At 38.1% G+C, this 27,706-nt stretch overlaps 1 protein-coding gene across 1 annotated transcript; it reads right to left on the reverse strand.

Annotated features, from left to right (window-relative positions):
- Positions 1 to 411: 411 nt before the first annotated feature.
- NUS1 (NUS1 dehydrodolichyl diphosphate synthase subunit) lies at positions 412 to 27,521 on the reverse strand. Its single transcript, XM_065889054.1, has 5 exons — positions 26,979 to 27,521; positions 12,902 to 13,027; positions 11,463 to 11,612; positions 7,494 to 7,593; positions 412 to 3,245 (listed from the first exon to the last, which is right to left on the reverse strand). The coding sequence occupies exons 1-5, from the start codon at positions 27,460 to 27,462 to the stop codon at positions 3,155 to 3,157; spliced, it is 951 nt and encodes a 316-aa protein (XP_065745126.1). The 5' UTR covers positions 27,463 to 27,521; the 3' UTR covers positions 412 to 3,154.
- Positions 27,522 to 27,706: the final 185 nt, after the last annotated feature.

Genomic DNA, 27,706 nt, shown 5'->3' on the forward strand with positions numbered 1-27,706 from the left:
TATAATTAGATCGAGTTAGAAAGTGAATACTCTATGCAACATAAGACAAACCATAGCTCTTACCCTTCTATTTCCTGGTTTAATGAGAACGTCAAATTCCTTTTTAAAAGAGTACACATATACATTTTCAACTTGGCATTCCATATTCAGTAAAAAACTGTTCAGATTTTAATTACTGTGGAATTTTGACAATTTTACCAATGGCGAAGCTGAATTTTACCTCACTGTTACCTGGCAAAAAGCAAATAACATTTTATGATTCCAAATGTTTAATCTGGTAAAAATGAGAATATACTTCAATCAAGAACTTACCATCCAAAAAAATAGTATTGTTATCCTGTCATATGAGTTTCTCATTACATTTTTGCAGTCCCTACATGTTTAGAACGTAGCATTCACATAATACTATAGTCCATGAAAAGTGTATATTCTTTTATTGTTTTTGTTCATACATGTCGTTTCAACTTTCAATAGTAAAATTCAATAAATTTGATTCCTTAATCATAAAAACTTGCTTTACACATTATTTACATGTTGCCAAAGTCTACAGCCATACAAAACATCACAAGGATTTGACTCTATGCATGGTACCATCACACAGAAAGAGGGAACTAATCAAGTAACATACATTCAAAGATTAAATTGTAGATGTGTACAGTGTATTTGGCACTGTTCATTAACATTATAACACATTCTTAAGACAGCCATTATTAAGCCTTAGTCACAATATACCAGAATTTGCTATTCACATCAAAACCAGCTTTCAAACTTTCTAACAGTAATCAGTGTTAAGAAACAAAACACAACCAGAATTTGGGAATGGAATTCAAACCCTCCAACCTCTTGCTAAGCTCCAAGCTGCCATCCATAAGGTAGGTTTAATTTGATAATTTTTCCATTGTGGGCAGTGTCAAGAAGAAACAATTTAAAGACAATATTCTTCAAAACACATCAAGACTAACAACACGTTTCTTTAAAGTTTTTATCAGTTCTTCTTGGGAGTGCAAAGGGACCGCTGATAATGCATAACTAGTAGCTGATTTGGGCAGGAATTACAGAATGACTGATGTCATTCAAATTGTGGAGACTGTACTAACAGTTAAACTCATGGGAAGGATCTGGAACGCCTATATCTGAAATCAGAATCCTCAGCAACTTGTTTTAAGGGTCTCTTCCTACTTAGGACTATAACAGACTCAGGTCACAGGTTACAGATTTACTGTAATGTGTAACACTACACTGCTGTGAAATATAAGGAGAAATAAAAATACAAAGACTCAACTATTAAACCTTTAGTGGCTTTGGCTATATCGCAGTGGATAATTTATTTGACTAACTTCATTTTAACAAATATTATTAAATCCCTTCACTTCAATCGGGCCCATTAAATTTAATTCATTAAAACCATATATATTCCAGAATGTTTAAAAAAGACACGTTTATAAAAGGCATAAATTCAGTCTTCAACTAAGGCCAAAAAGCCTCAATAGAACATGCCTGACAGTACAGGGGAACAGAAATAAAAAATTCTCTGGTAAAATTTAGAGATATGCTGTAGCATCACACAAAGCTTTTAGCAATAAATTAAGACTTAAAAAAAAAAGTCTCACAATGTACAAAAGAACTACAATGTGCAAAGTAATGTCACTGAACCAAAATTTAGTTTATAATCATTTTATTTCAAGTGTTTTTTAAAATCATAAATGGGGTTTTGGAATCCAAAGTCAAAACATTTATTCTTCATAGCCTCAGAATTTGGCAAGCAATTCCAGACCTTGCTTTCCAAATCCAGTCTTCTTTGCTATTTTTCAGACTCTGAGACCTAGTTTTTAAACTACTCCATTCTAAACATACAATTTTGGATAACTATTGTGCACTTGTTAATAAGATTCTTCTGAAAACAGCCCATCAAATATAAAGAATAATGGTTTCTGTCCGAGTATCAGCAGTGAGGGAAGAAAAACTAAACACCTATCAAAAAATCATTTCTTCATTTAAAAAGGAACAGAACCAGTGCTGTTCTCTGCCATGAAAGAGAACATGCAAAATTAAATTACTTTTGTAGACTTTGGTAATGTTTTATTACCTACACAGGCCTCAATCTTACTTAAAGATCATATTTTTACGCAAAGTCACCGTCAGGATTTATTAAGTAAAAATCCTGGGTACTGACATGGTCCTAAACGTGCTATTCCAAAAAGGAACAGGTTACTTTTGAGGAAAAGAGCTGCCTCGGTAATTTCCCTCAAATGCTTATTTAAATAAACACAGTTAATGGAAATTTTTTAAACCAGCTTTGGGTACTATCTAGCCCACTGCCCACCAAACAGAAAAGGAGATCAAAACTTTCTTTCCTTATTCAGGAAAGTTTCACCTTTACTTTTAAGATTACAACCTTTTCACCTTTTATGACTGCCTCATACAATATTTAAAAATTTTTTAATTCTGCATTTCAATGTTGTAAGAGATTTTTTTCAAGTGATCTTCACAACCCAGAACACAGACAACAGAGCGACATTTTCAAGTCACACTGACAATAACGAAGAGATGAAAATGGACGGATGTCTGAAAATAGGTATTCCCTCTGCTCCAAAGGTGAGCAAACTTTTAACATGTGAACAACACAGAACTCCATTCCTCTGGAGATGCCTCAAACTCAGAATGCTTCCATTTAATACGTCAATATACTATTCTTAAAAATTAAAGTTTGGTCACTTGGAAAGAATGAACAAAAGTTATTCCCCTCCCCCCCCCAAAACAACAACAAAACAGCTTTAACCACCCCTTTCTCTCCCCACAAAAAAGGGAAGTAGTTGGGGCTGAAGCCTGTAAATCTGAAATTTCAGCTCCTAAAACATCGCTGCTATTTGCTCAAAGGTGCAAGTCCACATATTTCCTCCTCCAATACTTCCCCCATTTATAAGTTTATTTCCACACACGCACACACACACACACACTCACACTCACACACACACTCACTCACTCACTCACATGTACTCTTACTCTCAAGTAAGACACTTTTTTGTGTTTGTTGATAAATTATGAGGATTATGAACTAGGTGTGTACAGGGTTTCATAGGTGCTTTGTAAACATCAGAGTCACTTGAGTCCTTTTCTCCAAAAGCCTGAAATCAAATTACACAACCAGGGATCACTATTTTCCCAGACGCTGTTCACAGGCTGCATATTGACAAAGGGCAGAGAAAAAGTCCTCATAACTGATGTTCAGGTGGGAAGGCAAAGAGCTGAAAAAAAAATAAAAGGAGAAAAAAAGCAATTAGATGATATGCTGTAATTTGGAGGCGGAACCAGACGGGTAATGACGAAAAAGATTAAGGACAGAAGAAAGTAAATTATAAGCCTAGAGTACGTCAAACTATTTCTACTAAATGATTGTTAAACTCACTGTGAAACAGTTCAAATAAAATATAATCCCTCCTTCCACAGGAAGAGAAAAGCAAATTGTAGAGAGATGGAGATCCAGAACGTTTTTTTATTTCCAAGTTTCTAATTTTTATTTTTGAGGCTCCATAACAATCTTGCACCACCAGGCATCTAAGATATAAATGTCATCTGATAGATCTCATCTCCCTCCTCTGAAAAACCTTGTGTCTAAACCATGAATTTCTATACTACTTTTAAAGAACACAAGGCAAGATTCTGCTGATAAAATTTATTTAAATTTATTAAAACTGGTAGGTGAGTCTACAAAAGATTAAAGCAAGAACGAAAGTGGCAAAGTACCATGAACGCTGCACTGGACTTCAGCCTTTCTGAAGGCAATCTACTTAGGATGATAAGACTTACCCTTTGCTCACACAGATCTATGGACCATTTGAACGAAAAATTTATACATTATGTTTTCTTTTATTTTTTTTTGAGATTTTAAAGGGATTTTTAAAAAGTATTTTAATTTTATTGGAGTATAGTTCATTTACAGTGTTGTGTTAGTTTCAGGTATATAGCAACGTGATTCAGTTAAACATATACATATAATCTTTTTTTGGTGTGTGTGTGTGTGTGTGTGTGTGTGTGTGTGTGTTATGCGGGCCTCTCACTGTTGTGGCCTCTCCCGTTGTGGAGCACAGGCTCCGGACGCGCAGGCTCAGCGGCCATGGCTCACGGGCCCAGCCGCTCTGCGGCATGTGGGATCTTCCCGGACCGGGGCACGAACCCGTGTCCCCTGCATCGGCAGGCGGACTCTCAACCACTGCGCCACCAGGGAAGCCCAGTCATTCTTTTTTAGATACTTTTCTCATATAGGTTATCACAGAATATCAGGTAGAGTCCCCTGTGCTATATATACAGTAGGTCCTTGTTGGTTTACATTATATTTCTAATTCTAAGGATAAAGTGAAAATTACTAAGAGACATAACTTACAATGAATTCATTGGAATGTTAGCCCATTTTCAATTCTGACACTTTTATACTTTGGAATATTCTTTTATCCTCCAAGATGAAGGCACAGTGTAGTGCTAGAGAGATTCAGAACCTATTAAAGCATAAGTCCAGATTAATGCAAAACTGGAGAGCTATTTATAAAAGATCTCACTCAAATTTACTTCAAGAACTCGGCTTCGCCAGAGTAAAGCCAGTGTTACTTGAACAGTTTACAGAAGTCAGGCTGAATGCTGGCAGAGCAACACAGCATCCCCCCATGATGATTACTGAAGCCATGTGGTGAGCAACCAATAAATGAACAACATTTATCTCCACAATTTTCCATTGCTCAAGGGGGCAACTACAATGTGAAGACAAGCACTTTTAAGACAAAGTGAATATACAGCCAGAGGGTTTCCCCTTAAGTATTTTAAAGACTTAAAATAATTTTCAATAATTAACATTTAAAAAAATCTCGAATTTATACAGCTTTACTTTGATGTTTTGGACATTTCAAACAGTATCAGAGCCAAAATCTAGTCAGATTACAAGACTCACATTAAGAATTCTACAGTCACATGAACATAAGAAAAGGACTAAACAAACCTACCATAATGAACTCCTGCCTGACCCTGTTGTTCTCCTTCAGCTATGTTTTCATTATCCTTCCTTTTCTTCCCTTGCCAGGTTTATTGAGATATAACTGACATATAATCTTTATCTTTCCTCTTACTGCTAAGAATTCTGAAATAAGCCTCCGGTTTCCCTCCATTTCCTTATCTCTTAATAATCTCTGCTATCAATCTTTTACCTTATTCACTCTACTGAAATGATATTCTCAAGGACAAATGTAACGACTTTCTTTTTGCTAAAAGCTTGCTTCCAATGTCTTCAAACTACCCACTTTCCTAGGTTGTCTTCATTTTACGCCCTTTATCAACAGCCTCATCTCCTATCACTCCTCAAGAAGCACTTAGTGTCACTACCCTTCAGTGACTCAGAAGCAGTCTTGTTATTTCCTGGTCTGTCCCATCAGGGCTCCAGTCTTCTTCTCTACATTGTGATCAAGACACTTTTCCTGTCATCACGGTGCTTACAGTCTAGTGGACGGTAGACAAATATAGAGCAAACCTCAAAGTAACATTATACAGCTATAAGAGACATATGTACAAAGATCTGTGGGAAAGCCTGTTAGGTGCCAGGATCTGACGCCCATGATCAGATTTAAGTCCTCAACTCTGGATTAAAATGCCCATTTTACAAATATAGAGAAGTTTCAATAGCTTTCCAAAGTCATGTTACCAAGCTGCATAGCCAAGATTCAAACCAAGATCTATGTTCTAAGACATACTCTTCCTACCAAACCACTCCCAACCTCACAAAATATCACTGCTACCTTTCTTAAAGCCCACCTGAAAGGCACCTGAAATGACTTGGAAAACCCCCTGGGATGGGGGGAGGAAGAGATAAGAGAAACACATATCACCATAAAGAAACCCAGAGTTTGGAGATTTGGGTTCTAATTCCACTTTATTACAAGCTTGAGTAGTGTCTCTTCCCCATTTTCCTGGCCTATGAAATGAGGAGGCAGTACCGGATGACCTACAGCCCTTTCTGACCCTAACATGCTACGTGTTCTTTTCATCTCCCTCCTGCCCCCAGCTTGAAGCATTTCATACAGGACCCCTTGGTACTGTTCTCTTCTATGAACACATTAGCGAAGTCCTCTGTTCTCACAGGTTCAACTACTTCTACTTCCTAGGTACTGACAACTCCCAAAGATTCATCCTTAGCCTTGACTTCTCATCCAAGCATCAATTCGACATCTTCATCTGCTCTCTTAAGTGTTTCCATCTAAACAGACTCTGGCCTCAAAATTTTCTTATTCCTGAATTCAACATCTTCCCTTCAAAATCAATGGTCCCTTGACTTTCCCATTTGTCTCAATAACACCATAATTCACCCAGTCACTTAGGCTTGAGAACTTAGGAATCATTTCATTTCTACTCCAGTTTTTACTGCAATTATTGATAGTAAAGTGCTAGGCCTGCAAGTATACTTGGTAATTAGTTCTCATGAGAAAGAAAATTTGTAGTATATTCCTCCTAAGACCCAGAATTTAAATATATTCTAAGGCTCCTAAGTCTCTCCTTTATTTTAAATCAGGGGTCTGCAATTACAGCCCAGGAGCCTGCCACCTGTTTTTTGTAAACAAGGTTTTATTAGAACACAGTCACACACATTTGTTGACATACTGTCCATGCTTGTTTAGCTATACTAGCAAGTGTTTAGTGGCAACAGAGAAGAGCAGTTCCAAGAGACTAAATAGCCCACAAGGCCTAAAATATTTACCCTCTGGCCCTTTATACAAAAAGTTTGCCAAATAAGCAGTTACATTCTCATCAGTGTATTCTCCCATAAATTATAGGCATGGCCTCATCACTTGTCTTTTTACCTCACCCTTGCCCAAACCCAATCCACTCTAATACATAGTTGCCCAACAAATCTTCCAGAATCACCATTCCCACATTACCCACAGGCTCATCAATTTCCTACTGCCTCTCTAAACAATTATACACATTCCTTATGCTGATATTTAAAGCATTCCCAATGTCAACACCCCCAAACAATTTGATTTCACCTTATACTGCTATCTAACACTAACTCTCTGCGCTGGTGTGGCCCGTTCCCTATTTCTTTCAAAGGCGATGTTCACGCCCTGCCCCTCCCCCCCAGCTTTTCTTTTTTTTTTTTCCTTGCTCACCCCCTACACGTCCCACCTTTTCTTTAATTACAAAAATTCTACCCATTTTATATACCCTGGATCAAGTCACGTTTTTTCTGCGGAATCAACAACTCTGGCCCACAGCTTTCTCTCACTCCTGATCTCCTACAATGATTAGTTTCAATACCAAACATTTGCACAACCACATGCTCTCTTGTGTCTGAGTCATTGATACAGGTTTTTATTTCCCACTGATACTGTCAAATACCTGAGGGAAAGGAGCCAGTATTATAATTCTTTGGGAATTCCCACCACATCTAGCACGGTGCTGGGTTCAAGAAACTCTTGCTGGATTGAACCCAAGTCAGTACACTTTTAATTACTTACACAATCTCAGTCAACCTGATGTGCCAGGGAAGAAAGCCTAGTGTGCTGTCCACAGGACCAAACTTCAATACTAAATCAGGATCAGGGAAACCATTTGAACCTTGGAAAGATAAAAAGACACATGAACTTAATACACACTGCTTACCAAAAAACGACCAACGGCAAAATCTGTTCATCAAACTGGTTTCTTATGCTTTACGTATCTGTTCTCTTCAGAAGCTTTATTTGTATGTTTCCATACCCCTATTCCATGGCCCAACATCTACTTTTATATCTATGTTATTTCCAAATGTGGAAGTTTTCTCTAAAGGCCATTTAACTGGATCGATTACCTGATAAGGAGAGGTAACACAACTCCCATCCTAAACCCTACAAGTAGCCCCCAAATCCCATCTATCTTTCAAGACTCAACTTAAGTGTTCTCTTCGCATCCTGGGACCCTCACTGCTTTAAGGACTTAATACTTATTCTGGCCACAGAACTAAATAACTTCAGAGATGAAAAGCAACTTAAAAAGTTATCTACTCTCCTTCCTTCCCCATGCTCTGATTTTACAGAGCAAGACCAACTCCAGAAAGACCAACTTCTAGCTATATAGTACAAATGTTCTCAGTATTCCCCAGAGCCCAAGCTCCCTGGGAGGGGAAAAGGAGACTGTACACCTGCATCAACCAAGTTCTGGCCATTTTTTGCTTCACAGACTGGTTTCCATATGAGATCTGGCTTGAGAGAAAAATGGGATAGAAATATTTCAACTGCTTAAAAATAAAGTAAAATAAATCTTAAAATAAAGAATCACTGGTATAACAGAAAAGATGCCTTAATCCAAGAGACCCAGGTTTCAACAGCTTCTAATAACCTCAGTTCAGCCACTAACTTTCTGGTCACACAGTCTCTCCAGGGCTTAGTTCCTCATTTGTTAAATAAGGAGACTGGATTAGACAGGTCCCTTCAGCAGTAATAAAGAATTATTTCCATAACAAAGTCTCTTTAAAAGTGTATGTTGGCAGAGTGAATAGACTAAGTAGAACACATATTCTTCTTCCTGCTAAAAAAGCAAATCCTCTTTAGTACACACACACAAAAAGAAAAGGCAAGAAGGTACTTCTGGCTAATAGTGGTGTGAAGAGGGTGACGAATCCTCTCCAAAAATAACATGTATTAAACTGGACAAAACCAGTCACTTAAGAGCACTGGATATTAACCAGAGCAGATGACTATTCTTTTAAAAAACAAAACACCAGCTAGAGCCTCAGGTAAGAACTGTAGGTCTTTTGGTCTTTCTGCCTGGGAATGCCCCCAACTCCCATGTCTCTATCTCCATCAACTGAAGGAAACAGTAGTTTTACCAGCAGGGGACTGACAGCAAAAGCTAGCAGATTTGCTGCTTGTAGCCAAAATATATGGACTCAATTTGGAGGTTGTGGGCAGGAGGGAGGGAGCAATGGTGAAAACCTATGGACTCAAAAGGAAAACCCACAGCTTTGTTACCCCGAGGTTGCAGCCCCCATTAGGACAAGCAGAACAATGGATAGAAATTTAACAGGGAGATGCTGGAAACACTGGTTCATTTAAGCTCTCCATATATCCAGGCTGACTAGGAAAATACCACATGCAAGGGAAGAAGGAGGGCAAGCAGGACAGGGTGGCAAGAAAGTCCAGTGAAAGGTAACAGCCAAGGAGACCTGAGAACTGACTTGAATGCACCCTCCAACATCACACAAAGATCTTGGAAGCCTTACAAATTTAAGGTGTTTGAGCACAACCAGTGTGCAAACCACTGTCTGACACATTAAACTATGCAGACACAGAATGCCAGACTAAAGAATAAAATTAAAAATAGAAAAACTGAGCAGAGACAGCAGTAGTCATCTGTATTTATAGACAATATGATCCTGTATTTAGAAAATTCTAAGACTCTACAAAAACAACTACTAGAACTACTAAGTGAAATTTCAGCAAAGCAGGATACAAAATCAGTATTAAAAAAAAACCAACCTGTATTTCCATATATTATCAACAAACAATCTGAAAATAAAGTTAAGAAAAAATCTCATTAACAGTAGCATCAAAAAGAATAAAAGTCTTAGGAATAAACTGAAAAAAGTAGAACTCTATACCCTGAAATTATAAAACATTGTTATGAGGAAAATTAGGACCCAAATAAATGGAGAGATATACTATGTTCATGGATCAGAAGATGAACATAGTGAAGATTGTGAAGATGGCAATTCTCCCCAAATTGAGCTACAGTTTCAACTCAATCCCTATTAAAACAGAGTTTGTTTTTTTAAATTGACAAACTCATCTTAAAACGTATATGAAGATGTAAAGGACCCTGAATACCTAAAACTTTGAAAAAGAAAATCAAAGTTGAAAGATTTACACTACTTGAATTTCAAAGTTTATTACGGTAGGCTATAGTAATCAAGACACTGCAGCATTTTAAGGACAGACATATAGACCAATGGAATAGAATAGAAAGTCCAGGAAAAAACTCACAGATTCATGAAAAACTGATTTTCAATGAAGGAGCCACAGTAATTAAAGGGGGAGAACACAGTCTTTTCAACAAGTGGTGGTGGATAAATAACTGGTATCCCTTACCTCACATCATTCACAAAAATTAAGTTAAAATGGATTAGACTTAAATATAATAGCTAAAGCTATAAAAATTCTAGAAGAAAACAAAGCAGTTGCTTCATATTGGCAATAAGAGTGGAGATTAACTGCAGTCACAAGGGAACTCTTGGGGGCGACAATATTCAGAGGGTTTGCTTCTGTCAGATTAATGAGTTAACTTAAGGATTATGTACATTTTCGTTTATCGTGGGTCTAAAACCCCTGCAGTCAATACATGGTCTCCAAAGGCTATTTGAAAGATTACCTTTGGTCCCTGCATCACTTTTAGGACATCCTCAAAACTACTCTCTGGTTGGGGACTTACAGGATCCAGGAAACAGTCAACACCCCAGTAACCTCTGCCTCGAGAACTCCTACAATGGTTTACTTGAAGCCTATTCATTCAGCCTCAATAGTTAGGCAATGACAGAGCAGAGAATAGGAAAGCAGGGTAAGAAGTGAATAGTCAATGAAAGTAGGGAGTTAGTGAGACCAAGAGCCCAGAGAGGGACTGTGCTCTGTAACGGACATGTCAAAGCAGAAGAAACAAAGAACTGAGGGTTAAATAAATGACTGAGAATTAGAAAATGGATGATTAATAAGTAAGGTAAATGGAGAACCTATGTGAATGAATAAAAAATATGTCTGAAATTGTATGGCTATAGAAGCTATCAACAGACATGAATTTGTTAGAAATATTGCCTTTCTTCAAAAGGATCAAGGATCATGCTAATAAGCAAAAAAGACCATAAAGTTAAGGCAAAAAGTTGCTAGGGAACTTTAGAGAGAATAAGCAAACTAAAGGCTTTTATAAACAATTGAAGAAAAACAGATAAAATATGTTACACTTGGTATAACGTGACAAATATAGTGGTAAAGTTGGTATAACATAAGAGAAGGAATACTATAAAAGGAGTCACGGATGATAGCAGTATAATATTCTTGGGATTGTTTCCTAAATAGCTATTAAGTTCAAACTTAATATTCAAGAGAGTTCAAACTAAAAAGAATGAGGAACACTGTATGTCAATTATATCTCAATAAAACTGGAAAAAAATAAATCAAAATAAATTTTAAAAGAGGGAGGCAGAAGCAGAAGACCTATTTTTAAGAATATTCATCACTTCCCCCCAAATCCTTTTAGATCAATCCTCTCCTTTACCAATAATTCCTCATGCAAGTCAGGGGAATACAATTTCATTATCTCAAAACTATTTTCACATGTGTGTCTCTAAACTTCAGAAACATAACAAGTATAATGACAACAACAATAAAATGGAACTTAGATAGTCTCCTTCATACTGTATCCTTGTGGGACAAAACTAAGAACAAACATATATGACTTACTAAGTAAACTGTCTAACATATCTACATCCAAATCTGTGCATTTCTTTTGCTGCTGAGCTACTAACTGGCAGAAGTCTTGAGCAGCTCTCACAATATCTGCTTTTCCATCTTCTGGGGACAGCACCTTCACTGCCGATTGGCAATTTAAAACTGGAGAAAAAAAAACAAGATATTTAAAAAAATACTCTCTTCCAGATATATTTCAAAATAACTTAAGGACTATGTACATTTTCGTTTATCATGGGTCTACAACCTATGATATTAAGAAATATTAAGTTCAGACTAAAATAAAAGTACCGTTCTTATAGTAAACAAGAATCTTTTAAGCCCTTCAATTTCAATATTAAAACATACCTGGCTACTCTCCTCTGAAAGAACCAATATATAACATTTGTGTATATATTTACATACAGCCTTCTTTTCAAAGTGCTCAGAATGACCTTGTATCTGTGAATAAACCCTCTAGAAAACAGAAATTTTAATTATAGGGTAACTTACAATTTCCTACTCAAAATGCCACCTACAATTCTAGTACAGTCAGCAATAACACAGAAGACAAAAATGAAGACTATAGGAAAAAAATGTGCTTCAATAGAATATGAATTGTCTGTAGCACACACATCCACCTTATCAAATTCTGATTCTGTGGAGCTGTTTTACAATTGATAGGATTCTAGGTAACTGACAGCAATGCCCAATTCTTTTTTTCTTTTTTAAATTAATTAATTAATTTATTTATTTTTGGCTGTGTTGGGTCTTCGTTGCTGTGCGTGGGCTTTCTCCAGTTGCGGCGAGCGGGGGCTACTCCTCATTGCACTAGGTGGGCTTCTCATTGCGGTGGCTTCTCTTGTTGTGGAGCATGGGCTCTAGCCGCAGGGGCTTCAGTAGCTGTAGCGCATGGGCTTAGCTGCTCCGCAGCACATGCGATCTTCCCGGACCAGGGCTCGAACCCGTGTCCCCCTGCGTTGGCAGGCAGATTCTTAACCACTGCACCACCAGTGAAGTCCCAATGCCCAATTCTTGTTTATGCAATTCTTTGCCTGGTAGAGGTTCAATTATGTTCATTCTAATCCCATTGAAAAACAAGTTTTGCCTCTATTCACATATTTATTTCAATATTTCTGATCTATAAATATCTCCATTCTTTGGATTCTCTTTGAATTGGCTGTAAAATCTACCTGGTTCCTGGTTGTTTGAGTTAAATAAAATCTTTAACATGTGTTTATTTTTTAATATCCATGAGTCATGATTTTATCTTTTTCTGAATATTATCTTTTAACCAGATGAAGAATGAAAAATCTAACTCTGATGATTAAAGATGGTGATAATAAAGACTAACAGGGCAAAATTAATAAGTAAATGAATGAGTAACAGAATCTGCCTTGAAACACAAAACATATCTGCATATGTTAGATATTCAATTTTACACTCACACTTACCTTGATCATCTTTGTCATTACTATTTGCAAACTCTGGTGAGTATTTGGAACAATCTAAGCCCAGGAGTTCCTGCTGTTGTTTTAAAATTTCATCCATCAATCTGGAATTATTTCTTTTGAAAATACCTTAAAAAGAAAAAAAAGGGAATCTCAACTAGGTTAATTTATCCTCTTCAGTGATTAACGGATGCTTGTTGTGAAAACAACACTGGATCCAGAACTGAACAATTTCCAAGTGAATCACTGATGACTAATCCTGAACTAGAATCTAAAAGGAAAACATGACAACAAAACTCTGTTATTACAAGAGTCTGGCTTTGGGCGAAAGTCAAAAAAAAGGACAGGGGTAACAACTCTGTGTCAATATGAATATGAGAGAAATTTAGACCTAGAAAGAAATTTTAAGAGACCATTTACTTGACACCTTTATTTACAGATTAAGAAACTGATGCCCAGGTCTCAGTAAGACCATTAAGAGACTTGTCAGAGAACTTATCAACTGCAGCAGTGATCCAAAGCTTCTATCTTCCTCTCTACCAGCCTAATGTAATTCCCCTACAGATTTACTCTGTGCACACAATACTATCACCTCAATTTGATTCATTTGTTTTTATGGTAAGAAGAAATAATATGAATTATGTAAAAAGTAGAGAATAGACAAAAGTACAGAAAGCAAAATTTAGTAAATTCAAACAAAGCATGAAAATATATTACATAAAATTGTTTCTGATCCTCCAACCATGCACAGAAAAATTGAAACTATAATTACTATCATATCACTGAGAAAGATGAAGGAACTATGTGACATATATTTAGTGTAAAACTAATACAGAGAGCTCTAATTAAAAACAATTTGGCTATTTTCAGAGAGGCCAGCTTTCTAGTGGCCATTGCCTTTTTGATCTTTAAAAGTGTTCCTTCTCTGTATTCTCAGTCCTGTCTTTAAAACAGTTCAAAGATTAACTGTGAGAGAGAACATAATAAGTATATATATAAAATAGCACAGAATCTGCTGAATACGCTGTATAGTGGCAACTTGGTTGAATATGTGTAATAGCAGTTCAAGGATGAAAGCAGTCTCCTTCGGTAGGGAAACACTTTGTAAACAAACAAGCAAGACTTCAGCTGAGCTGACCTCAGAAAGTTAAAGTGAAGAAAATGGAGAGGATAGTTAGATGGGGAAGATGCTTAAGAAAAAAAGCACTGAATGCTCAAAAGGCAGACAAATGCTGCTGGTACAAATGATTTGAGAAAAGGGGCAAGGGAATAGGCCTAATTTTTATTCATTTTGCCTACCCAATGGGTAACCACTCATTTCCTGTGGAAATGTGTGGAAATCTTTATCTTTAGTAAAACCAACCTGGTGACAGTTTGGTTTTTGGGGATAGAGAAAGCCTGGCAGCAGACTACTGCAATATTCCACACATAATTTGATAAAGCTGTGGAAAAGGATTCACTACAAAAGACGAGTTGAGAGAATAAAGAATATGACTTGATTAGAGGTGCACAGAGAAAATTCTGTGACTTTATTCCTGGATAACAGAAAATGATAACATTTTTAAAAAGAAGGGAAATTCTACAAAGAGAACTGGTTTGAAGGAAAAGACAAGTTTAGTTTTAGACAGGTGATGACAGAATATTTAAGTGGGGTTATTGTAAAAGTGATTAAGAGACATGAGGAAAGGGTGTTCAAAAGAGGTCATATAAGCACCACGTGGGTAGGGCTCTTACTGTTTTGCTTACAAACACAGGGCCCTGAGGCTAGCACAGGGCCAAGCACAGAACAGACACTCAACAAATAAATGTTGGTAGCAAGACCATGACAGGTCAGAGACCTGTTTCCTTCTCAAAATCCTATCCTCATCCCAGCTCGTGTGAGTATCTTCCCTTGGATCAACTCCCAATCTGCTCCTTGAATGGCCGCTTCTCACTCTGCACTGAATCCTTTTCCTCTTTCCCTCTAAATGGAGATTACTCCTCAGAGTTCCTACTTCAGCCCTCTTCGTGTCCATGTGCTCCTCCCTCTCTGGTTCTAGTCACTCACGGGACTTTAATACCACTCAGCGTCAGGACCAGGGTAATATGAATAAGACAAAACTGGGGGGACGGGGTGGAGGGTAGTTTACAAAAAAGCCCAGTAATTAAGATTAATAATAACTTGGTATAAAGTTATGTACATAACTGTCTTTAAAAATTAAAATTAATACAAAACATCCATGATGAACAAAATATTAAAATTTTAAGTAAAAACAGGATCAGCATTTTGTTCCTAACATTTTCAGTTCATTCAAACATCTAATCTTACCTTGAAGTTCTGTAAGCATCTGAAAATGAACAAATCTAAAACTTGGCAGCTTATCTTTTAAAGCTAGCTCTCAAACACTTATATTACATCAGGTTAAAAAAAAAAGAAAAAAGAAAAAGTACTGTAAGTGTGAAACTTATACGCACTTAGGGATAAGGCCTAAAAGAGAACAGGCAATATGAGAACAGTAAATATGTAAGGCTGATGGGACAATAGGTGATTTAAAATCATAACTGCTGTAAAGCTGTTTATATTTTTGTTTAAAAACAAAAAACTTGGGCTTCCCTGGTGGCGCAGTGGTTGAGAGTCCTCCTGCCGATGCAGGGGATACAGGTTCGTGCCCAGGTCCGGAAAGATCCCATATGCCGCAAAGCGGCTGGGCCCGTGAGCCATGGCCGCTGAGCCTGCGTGTCCGGAGCCTGTGCTCCGCAACGGGAGAGGCCACAACAGTGAGAGGCCCGCGTACCGCAAAAAAAAAAAACAAAAAAAAACTTAGCCCTTATTCTTGTTGTTCTATTTATAATAAAGACATCACTACCTGCTCAGTCAACCAGGCATCCTCCTTACTCTCTAGCATTATCACCACCACCCCCAATGCCCTATTAAGATGCTAAGCCCTTGACTCTTCTACAGCAATGTTTCCCTGTACCCATTTCCTTTTGTCCATTGTCCCCACTGTTTCAAGCAATAGTCTCCTTTGTAATATTAGAACCACCTTCCAATGGGCCTTCCTTCCCCTTCTAGCATGGATCACTAGACTAAGTACCAGATTGATCTTCCTAGGCTACATCTGTAATCCTCGCACATTCCAACTTTATTATCTTCAATGGCTCCCAAAATGCTTAATGTATCAAGAACAAACTGCTCAGATCAGCATTAACATTCCATCCTACGCTTCCATACTCGGTAGGTAGAAATAATGTATGTTTATAAAATAATTGAAGCTTCCAATTTCTCTACAGTACTCTACCCCCAGTATAAGGCAATTAGATTGCCTTATACTGCCCCCCCAAACACCTGGAGTGACTCCAACCTTCATCCTTTGTTACCTCCCCAGCCCCACACCTATAAAATTCTAATTCTTCACAGGCCAGCTGAAATGTCATTTACCCTCAAGAAAACTTTGAGTCCCCCAGCCAATTGAGCCAGGCTCAATTTCTCTTCTGACTTACCTCACTCCCTCCAAATACCCACATTTTGCTCAAACTCCTTAACAAACCAATATTCTACTTTTTATGAGTTACAGCTTAACTCTCCCCCACCCCACTGTACTGTAGTCTTACTTGTGCACTTGGGTCTTACCCATTTCTTTCCCCCTAAGGCACCTTCCACATAGCAGGAGTTCAACGTTTACTTAATAAACTGAATTATCAGTGCACAGAGTGCCACCTAACAACAACAAAACCTAAAAGGACATGTCACTGAATGGAATTTTTAAGAAATTTCCAGGAAACTCTCACAATAAAAGGAGACACTTCCTTATTGCATACAGGCAGAAATTCTGTTAAAAAGAAAAAATCTTAGAGGCACAAAGTACCTTCTATAAAGAAGACCTCCATGAAGTTATTTTAAACTGAACCTTTGTCTTGGCTGCTTTGGATGAAGACATGAAATTAAAAAGTATAGCTTCTGAGAAGTGCTAAATGCATAAATAAGAAAGATTGCCAGCAAAATAATTCCTGATACCTCACAGCTTGACCCCCATCCAGAAATCTGATTATACTCTATGGTACTTATCTTATTTCCCATAAGCAATATTCTCAGCTTATAATTTTCTTCGGGATTCAAAGTCTACACATACACACTTCACATCACAAGAAATGCAACAAGTTATAAGAATGCCTTTGACTGAGACAGGCAACTCCTCTGGCGATATCATAATAAATTGATATGTGGAAGAGTCTTTTTCTCATATCATAATTCATCTTGTTTGCCTTCACAGAATCTAAACTAAAGCCAAAATGATGTAATATCAATAAAAGTAAAGAAACTATAACAAAAGTCATTTCATGCAAAAGGAAGTTGAGACTGTATTCATTTAGAAATAACTAATCTAAGGGAAAAACATTAGCAAATACTCAAATTTTTCAGAAACCTGTATTTTACAGAGTTATATAATAATGAACTGCAAGAATTATTTTATCCCATCCTTTTACAGATGAGGAAATAGACCCAGAAAGGTCAAGCAATTGTCCTTGGTCAAGAGTCTAAGACTTTGGACTGAAATCCAGGTCTCCTGGCTTCTAATTATTCAGTTCAGTAACTATTTCTAATGCTGATAACCAATGCTAAATCCATCTTACTATTAAATTTTGAATTTCCCTCCCCCAAAAGTTAAACTTCATAAAATAAATAAAGCTGACCCCTTTACAAATGAGCAGAATGTTTTGAAAAAAACTAAGACTAGAGCTCTTTTTAAAAAGGCTTTTAAGAAGTCACAAGGTAACAGATATTTGAATTCTTTAAGAATGCCTTGGGAATATAAAATAAGTTTTTGCAATAATGACTTAAAGAATTTTACATTATGCTTGTTGCTCTACAACTATATCTCATGCACTCTCAATTTCCCACATGTAAGCTAACTGGAAACATATATAGAAAAGCTACATGAAAGAGCCGAAATTTTTAAAAACACACACATGCACACACCCAGAAAAACCTACAATTTCCATGAAAGCATAAAATATTATGTTAGGAAAGGTGGACCTAAGAAAGACAACAATGTTTTTGGTGTTTCTGATAAACACTAACTATACCAAATGTAGATTTCCTTTTATATCCTAAGAAATATCCTTTTCTAATTCTAGTATGATGTTCAAAGTTTAGACAATAAGGATATGTCCCCTAATCATCCTTCCTAATAAACTGAATGTCCCTTAATCTTACCATCATAATACAATTATTTCTGGTTTTAACATTTCCTAGCCTTTGTCCACATGCATGTGTAATCTTGGCATATATGACCATGCAATTTTGTATCCTGTTTTTTTCACTTGTATAACATGTATCCTTCTTTGGTGGTAGTCTCATGATTGTTTTAACAATTGCATTATTTAACAATAAAGGTCTGAATTCAGAAAACATTCCAAGTACAATGGGAGGCCGTTGGAAGGTTTTATTCAGAGTTTGAATAGTATTACCAAAAAAGATCACTTTGCTGGTGGGTGAAGAATGGATTATACAGGGGTCAGAACAGAACTGAAGATAAATTAAGAGGCTACTACAGCATTAATCCAGGTGAAAAATAATGAAAACTCAAACTTGGACGACTACAATGAAGAACCAAAACAAGTGGCAAATTTGGGATATATTCTAGAAGATCAAGATTAGAGGTAGAAAATGATGTAGAAGACTCACATCTAAATTTTTAGCTTGAGCAGTTGGTTGGAAGGTAGTAGTATTTTCTGAGATTGGAAAAAAGCTGAGCAAGGCAGGTTTAGGGGGGAAATTCAAGAGTACTGTTTTGGACATGTTAAGCATTTGAGATGCCTAAAGAAATCAAAGTGGAGATGTTAGGTAGGGTGAGATAAAGGAGCCTGGAATTATAGGAGATAAGGACTGGAGATTCAAACCTGAGTGTGAGCATTGGAACAGAGTCACACCATTCGTTTATGGCCACTTTCTGACTATATTGGCAAAGTTGAGTATTTGTGACAGGGACCATACAGCCCACTAAGTCTAAAATATTTACTAGCTGGCCCTTTAAGAAAAAGTTTTCTGACCCCTGATCTAGGAGATAGGGTGAACATCAGAAAGACAAGGGCACATATACAGCACAAAATTCTAGGACATCTCAACTTTTACAAGTGGAGAAAACAAGCCAGACATAAGGCTCAGAAGGAACAGTCAGCAAGACAGGAAGAAATCCAACCACACATGATGTCATGGAAGCCAGGAGAGAAAATATTTCAAAGAGAGTGGAATTAAGTATGTGCTATCCACCAATCAGGTTATATACTGTTCGGGATATAAAGACCTTATTGGAGTCTTTAATAGTTAAAATTACATTTTAGAATTACTTATAAGTTTCAACATTCAGTCTACCCTAACAATCAACTATGTACACATTAACTAGGTAATAACGCCATGATGTAATAGTTTTTTTGAATTAAGGGAACCAAGTAAGAGTTTAATTAAACAAGTATTCAATCAGCAAATCTTACCTGTATCCCTTAAATACTGCTGCTTCTAAAATTTACATGAACTGAATAATCAATTATAGAAAATGAGACTTTCAAAATACACGTTCAGTATTTCTTTTAGATCTGAAATTTGAACTTTTATGTGATTATTCCTTCCCTTCTAAAGAATCAGATTTTTAAAGAAATATCTAGCAAGTGTTTATAAGAACAAGGGAAAGGAAGGGAAGAAAAGCGAGATAAACATTGAAGCAATCTCTCTGGTTACAAAGCATCTCACCAGCTAAGGAACTAAAGTAATACTTTTTTGCAAATAAACGCCCATCCTTTGAAATAGTCTACCTTTCTTCTTTTAAACAAGACACCTAAGTAAGTTATCTGGTAGTTACCCTCATTTAATTCTCTAACAATCCAATTATAACACTATTAGAGTCAACCTTCAGAGAAAAAAACGTATACTTATGGAACAATAATTTAAAAAAAAATCTACCAATAAAATTTTACATGACTGAAGTAGTCATAACAAAATAAATCTTACAAGCCATTAAACAATTTTATTTCAAGAGAGAGCCCCAGGAGGGCTTCCCTGGTGATGCAGTGATTAAGAATCCACCTGCCAAAGGAAGGGACATGGGTTTGGGCCCTGGTCCGGGAAGATCCCACATGCCAAGGAGCAACTAAGCCCATGCACCACAACTACTGAGCCTGCGCTCTAGAGCCCATGAGCCACAGCTACTGAAGCCCGCCTGCCTAGAGCCTGTGCTCCGTAACAAGAGAAGCCACCGCAATGAGAAGCCCATGCACCGCAACAGAAGAGTAGCCCCGCCCCCGCTCACCGCAACTAGAGAAAGACCGCGCGCAACAACAAAGACCCAATGCAGCCAAAAATAAATTTAAAAAATACATAAATTTAAAAAGAGAGAGAGAGAGAGAGAGAGATACTTCATAGAACAACAATTATACTGGAATGAGCATGTTGTACCAAGAAAGATATGTGTGATGGTGGCACAGCATACGGGAACGAGCGCTGGCTAAATTTTAAGTCCCAGTTCTTTAGCAGGAGAGATGATTAAAATAAACTAGCCAAAAAAAATAAATAAATAAAAATAAAATAAACTAGCCAAGTGGGCTTTCTCAGCCTCTGACTGCACATTTTTAAAATGAGAATGTCTTCCCAGACTCTGCTCACCTGACAAGGAAACAGTTCAGTACAGAGCAGGAGCTCCATAAAATTAAATTTAGTTGATTAAAAAAGTCAAGTGTGTCCTACGACTCAAAGGATGAATGTTTATATTAGTAGTATGAAGAAAATTATATTTACCTTTAAATATCTTTAACAATTTCTACTACCTCTAGATAAGTACCCACTTTACCAAGACTTTAGGATGACACAACATAATCAGGAAGAGTACTAACATGACTGTCCTGTGGTTACATTCTCTTCTCAGTGGAAGTCAGTACAGCATAATGCTTAAGTACCAAAGCTTTGGAATAAAATCTGATTCAAATTCTAGATCTGCCCCTTCCTATATATGGGTTCTTGGTTTTCTAAGTCTCAGTGTCTTGACTGCTAAAAGTGCTAAGGATTTAATTCACTTCTTTGCATAGCATCTAGTGCATAGTAAAAGTGCAACAAAAAGTAATTATTACTATTAAGGAAAGGTTTATTTTCATACAGAAATCCAGTATGGTTAAATAGAAAGGTACTCAGAGAATGAGGTCAGTTCAAAAGCAGGACAGAGCTTTTCAAAGACAAAGCAAAACTGGGGATGGAACAGTCAAGAGAGGCTACTTAGCAGGTAATAGTGAGAATGATGTACAAGGATCTATTGATAGCTTTTGACAGGTAGCTAGCCCTTTGGTAGAAAAAGGGAAGAGGACATCCCAGGATGTTAAGATAAATGTGAAATTCTGTATATTTTTGAAATGTACTATACAAAGGTGAAGATTAGAAATAGAATGTTCCCTTACATGAGTTTCCACATGAGGGAAGACAAGTACTCTAGTTTGTATTGTCTATATATCAAATCTAATCACATTTATATTTAGACTTTCAACACTTCTGGCAACTCTGTATTTCAGCATAAGGAGAACAATACTTGATAAAATTATATTTCCCAACAGCATCTGTGTCAGTGTGCCAAATAAGTAAACTAGGGCAAACTATGTTCATTTCCCCCCACTACTTTAATTAAGGCTTCTGGGTACTGGTGTTGGGAAACAAATTACAACTCAGTTCACCATTCTTATCTACAAGAAATGCAGCCCCTTCTTCCAATTCAAGGAATATATACTGACCTACTCATTACATGCAAACACCAAGCTACAATCTGTAGGTGAAGCAACAATGAGAAGCACAGCTAGCATCTGCAAAGCTTACAATCTAGTAAGAAAGTTCAGGCACATATACATACGACTACTACTTCACAAAATGGAGAATGGAAGTACCTTTAAAGATGTACGATATTTAAGGAGATTCAAGGACAGAGCAAGATTAGGAATGGAATAGCCAAGAGAGACTACCTAAGAGGTGATAGTTTGGATAGACTTAAAAAGATCAATGATAGCCTTTTGACAGCTAGATAGCCATTTGCCAAGAAAAGGAGAAGAGGACACTCCAGAAGGAGGGAACATCAAGTAACCTAATTATGGATGCAGCAAAAGGCATATAAAATAGTGAGAAATATGTTGAGAAGGCTGGGAGTACACAGGGCAGATCTTTTTAATTCTTGTGTAAGAAATCTGAATCCAAAAACCATTTCCTATGATACCTAGTATAGATTTACAACTATGGAAATAACACTAAAAAGAGCAACACTAAAGATTTGTTTTGTTGCTGAATTCTCACATAGAAGGCAACGCCTTATTCTGGATCACTCCAATTTACAGTAATATTAAGTAATAATTAACTGCAGCACTATTTACAACAGCCAAGACATGGAAGCAACCTAAATGTCCATGGACAGAGGAATGGATAAAGAAGATATAGTACATATATACAATGGAATATTGCTCAGCTATTTAAAAAGAATGAAATAATGCCATTTGCAGCAACATGGATGGACCTAGAGATTGTCAAACTGAGTGAAGTCAGTCAGAGAAAAACAAATATCATATGATTGCTTATATGTGGAATCTACAAAAATGGTACAAATGAACTTATTTACAAAACAGAAATAAAGTCACAGATGTAGAAAACAAACTTATGGTTACTGGTGGGGGGAAGGGTGGGGGAGGGATAAATTAGGAGATTGGGATTGACATATACACACTACTACATATAAAATAAATAATAAGGACATATTGTATAGCACAGGGAACTCTACTCAGTACTCTGTAATGACTTATATGAGAAAAGAATCTGAAAAAGAGTGGATATATGTATAACAGATTCCCTTTGCTGTAGAGAAGAAACTAACACATTATAAATCAACTATACTCCAATAAAAATTAACTAAAAAATAAAATAAATAGAAATAAAAAAGTAATATTAAGTAATAATTAATATTGAGACCCACCCAAGATTATCTTCACTTATGAAAAGGAACATGAAGGATGAATGAATAATTTGATGTAATACAAGTAGTAGGGTATCCTTTCATTTGTGTTAGGGTCAAACTTCAATGTGCAAATGTATCATATAAGTAGCTTAATAAAAATAGAGATGCTCAGGTCCCACTCCCCTAATTTGGTCTGATCAATAACTGTGCTGAATCTGTATTTTTTATAAACACCCCCAATGACTCATTCACGGATGGTCCACAGACCACGTTTTGAAAACTACTGCCCTACAGCAAGGTTCTCAGCATGGCACCAATACAGCTGAGCAACATGAACAGGTTCCATCACTGAAGATAATAATGTATCTGTAGGTAACTTGGATCTAGGCGTACTTCAAGTGAACCCAAGCAAGCATAACACCCCTAAGGCTACAGTACCAAAAGCCCCAAACTCCAATTTTTGTACCAGCCCCATTATGGTCTTAAATTATAAAAATGTAGACAAAATAGCCAAATCTCCCTTCTAGAATTCTGAGCTCAAGAAATACCTGAGAAAACAACTCCAATTTCTGACAGATGAAATTATTACTTGCAGAAATTCTTGATGATAATCAGGAAAGAGTGCAGGTAGATGAAAATGAAAAGATCAGTCTGTTGGCAGAGTCAAACCAAGGTAAATATCAGTGGATTTTTTTTAGTCTAAGAATTAAATATAATCTAAATCCAACTATAATTAGAATGAACACTGATTTAAATACAAATTTGGGAGGTTAAGGGGTACAAGACAGAGGAAAATGGAAGGTGGTACAGTAGCTCGTCTCCAAGATGGCTGCCACCAGCCCCAGCCCCGACTCCTGCTGCACAAGCCATCTTCTCATCGAGAGGTAAAGTCTACCTCTCGATTTTCGTGATTTGGGGCAGACCTGTGACTTCTCAGATCAAGAGAATACACCAGAAGTAACACTGTATGATCTCCTAAGCTAGGTCATAAGAAGTCTTGCAGCTTTGGCCTTTGGCTAATTCTTTGGGAACGTCTATACAAGAAGTATGACTACCCCAAGGCCACTATTAAATGAGGAAACTTAAGCTAGCCATGTGAAGACAGATGACCAACCTGTCCTCATCTATTCCAGCCATCACAAACCAGGCACTAAATGTATGATAAGAAACCTTAATGTCCCAGCTACTACCTGACTGTAGCCTTATGAGTAGAACAACCCCAAGGAAGAACTGTCCACCTGAATGAACCGAGTCAACTCATAAATTGTTTTAAAACACTATGCTTTGGAGTAGACTACAAAGCTACAGATAACCAGAACAGGTGGCCAAGCCTTCATCCTACCTCATTTCTCAACCTTTCATTACATAAACTTACCTGTTATATTTACTGATCCCAACACACTGCTCGATGCTGTTGTTCAATCTACTCTAATGGGAATGCTGCCAATGGGGAATTCCCCATTCTCTCTCCTTCTCTCTGTCACACACAGGCACACACAAAGAACACTGTACTGATTATGTTAATCTAAATTCTACCTATTTTTGCAAGGCCCATCTCAGATGTCACCTCCTATGGACATATGGAGGTTACCTTGCTCCTCAGGGATTTTTCTCTTTTTTTCTCCTTAAAGTCTCTTCCATTCACTAGCATTTATATATTAGCTTGCATTAATTTTTAGTAACTATTCCTAACTTGAGTATAAACTCTTTGAGACAATTTCTTGTACTTCTTTGTATACCAGTAGGTACTCAATAAATAGACGTTTAAGAGTATGTCAATAGGATTTTTAAAATCAGTTAAATGTTTACATAGAAATAAGTTTAAGTGAAAGTTTGGGAAAACTGAATATAGCTTAAGTATTTACAGTTCCCCTGAAAAAGGAATAATTTTTCTCACATATCCACATGGCTTGATCGCTCACCTCTTTCAGGTCTACTCAAAAGTCACGGGGGCTTTCTTTGGCCACTGTATTTAAAACTGCACCCCCTACTCCACCACTGACTTTCAACATTCCTCTCCACGTCCCCTGCTTTATTTTTCCTCTTTGCTTTTATGATCTAATACATTTTACTCATTTATAATATTTGTCAGACTTCCACTAAAATGTAAGTTCTATGAGAGTAGGAATTTTTGTCTGTTTTTTTCACTGGGGCACTCTCATGCCTAGAACAGTATCTGGTACTTAACACACACACAATCTGTCACCTGTTAAATGAATGAATCAATCAGTCAAAACCAAGGATGAGTAAATTGAAAGCCTCTTACTTCAAACAATGAAATTAACCTTTATCCCTTATTGAAATTGCTTTTACAGTAGACATAAAATGCTCTTGAGTCCATGCACTGAAAATGCTCTGTAAAACTCCTTTTGCTTAGCTTGACTTCTTCCTTTTCACTACCAATCATTTTTCTTTTAGCGAATATGACACAGGCTATTTCTGAATCACATCAGCAACTTAAGAACAGGAATTGCCAGAACAAGGAAGTGTGGCAATATTATAATCTGCGTTCGTACGCAGCCACCAATTTAAACTATTCAGTTATTCATTTTCCTTCTCTACTAGAAGGTAAAGGTACTTGCTTTAAAAGAATCCCCTGGATATAAGTGACTTACTTAAAGTGAATTCACCACATTGTTCAACAGCTTTAATTAATTTCCATTTCTGCTTCACTTACTTTTTTCCCCCAACGTTTCTGTTGCATTGCTTAAGCAAAGAGTGCATCGCCTTATAACAGTCTTGTGATTTCTATTGTTCTGGCAAGCTCCGTAACATGTCAGCCCCTGAGTATATTAAACTTTACCTTTCAGGGTAAATTTTCATTTGATGATGACAGGCTATAAGTCACCATACTCCTTGCTGGCTGCAAGGAAGGCAATCAGTCAACCAAAGATTACTCTAATAGCCTGCAAGAGGGTTGCTGTCTGACCTCAACCTAACCTTTCTGACAAAATGTCACACTTAAACCTGCCTAACAAAGACTTAAAGATTAAAAATCAAGTTGTAGCTTCTGTGACCATACCAGTAATTTAAGGTACTGAACAGAGCCTAAAACACTAGTTTTCTTTCCTTCATACCAATACTCCTAAATCATTCTTACCTTTAAGGAAATACCATTGCTTTCAGGATTTGACTGAAACCCAAACATGACATTTAGAGCCTTCCCCAACGTGATCTCCTATTCATTCTTCAACATCCGGCTTAAACGCCATTTCCTCTGGAGGAACTTCTCAAGTTTCTCCAATGAGAATTTCTCTTCCCCCTTCTCACAGCAGTTACTAACTCCCAACATTTGTTGCTACCCATGCCACTCAGGTGAGTGTGTCTACCCTCCACCCCACAAGCCTGAGAATCAATGAAATTCAATGTAAAAATCCAAGGAATATGCCTAGCACTGTGCTTTAGGTTTGTAGCTACGCGAACCATGTTGAAGTCTTGTACCTACAAAAATTTCCTACAGTGAAAATTTCCTCAATCAAAACTTATGGGAGGACAAGTACTGTGTTGGCCCCTGAGGATCAAGGATCGCACAACATTCCAGACCTCCGAAGACAGACGGTGACCACTTTCCTTTCTGTCTATCCAGTCTCTCACGTACTCTTCATAAACCCACTTCAAATGCCACCTGTCCCCAACCACTTAGCTTATGCATAAATCCTCCACAGCCTGCTGTGACTTAAGAACAGTGCTTTGAGCCTCTCTGAAGAACCACTGCGGTGTAACAAAAAGGTAAATCTGTAGAAAAGCACAGACTGGCTAAAATTTCAATCCTCCGATTACTACCTCTCTAACTTTGGACAAATCAATGAATGTTGTTATCTCAGCTCCCTCATTTGTGAAACAAGGGTACAGAAACATCATCCACCTTAGTGGGACATTATAATGAATAAGAACTATTTTTAAATATGTAGAAGGCGACTGAACCGAATTCAGGAACTTAGTAGGTGTCCAATTAAGCCTATCTCCCTTCCTCGAAAGCGCCAGCACCATAATTTGCACTTAAGGACCTCTGGACGAGGTAACTAGCGGAGCCGGGATGGCTGTGCCGAGCGACGCGCCCCGGGTCCACCTGCCCGATGCGCGGTAGCCGCGGTCGGAGACGCCCCGGGCCCCCTACCCTCTCCCGGTCTCACCTTGGTGGTCGTAGACGCTAATGTAAGAAATGCCCACGGCCATACACCACACCACGAGGCTTGCGATGTCCGAGAAGCTGGGCTCCTGCTCCTCCTCGGTGATCACCAGGCCCATGTGCACAGGCAGCTTTTCCAGGGAACGGCCGTCCGCGCGCCAGCGTAGCCGCGGGTGGGCGGCGACCGGGGTCGGCCCCCCGCGCGGATGCCGGTGGTGACGGCGGTTCCTGCCGTTCCTGCCGACAGCCAGGAGCTTGGGGAGCGTGAAACCGAGCGGCGCTAGGACCGCGGCGGAGGCGGCCCGACAGCAGCGCCGCCAGATCCAGTTCCAGGTGCCGAACCGAACACGGAGCCAGGAGGTGAGCGTGCGGTGCAGGCAGAGCAGAGCGTGCAGCACCCGCCACACCAGCTCGTACAGCCCCGTCATACTCTCGTGGCGCCCGGGCGCCCTCCTCTCTCCTACACCCGCGGCGCGACCGCTTCTCATCCGGCCCTGCAGCCGGCGCGGGCCATCTCTCCGCGTTCTCCCGCCCCCCGCACCCGAACCCCTTTCTACTGCCAACACCTCACCGCGCCCCCGCCGCCATCTTCCTCTTGCCTCGGCAGCCCCGCCCCCGCTAGTACATGGACAGTTCTAATTGGTCGACGTGGAACTCTGACGCGGCCTCTGGGTCCGAGGATGTGGCCTAGCCCGGCGCGGGGAGGGACGGCGTGCGTCTGCGAACTAGTTG

Source organism: Phocoena phocoena, chromosome 12 (genome assembly GCF_963924675.1).
Source record: "Phocoena phocoena chromosome 12, mPhoPho1.1, whole genome shotgun sequence".
In the NCBI taxonomy this organism is placed as follows: Eukaryota; Metazoa; Chordata; class Mammalia; order Artiodactyla; family Phocoenidae; genus Phocoena; species Phocoena phocoena.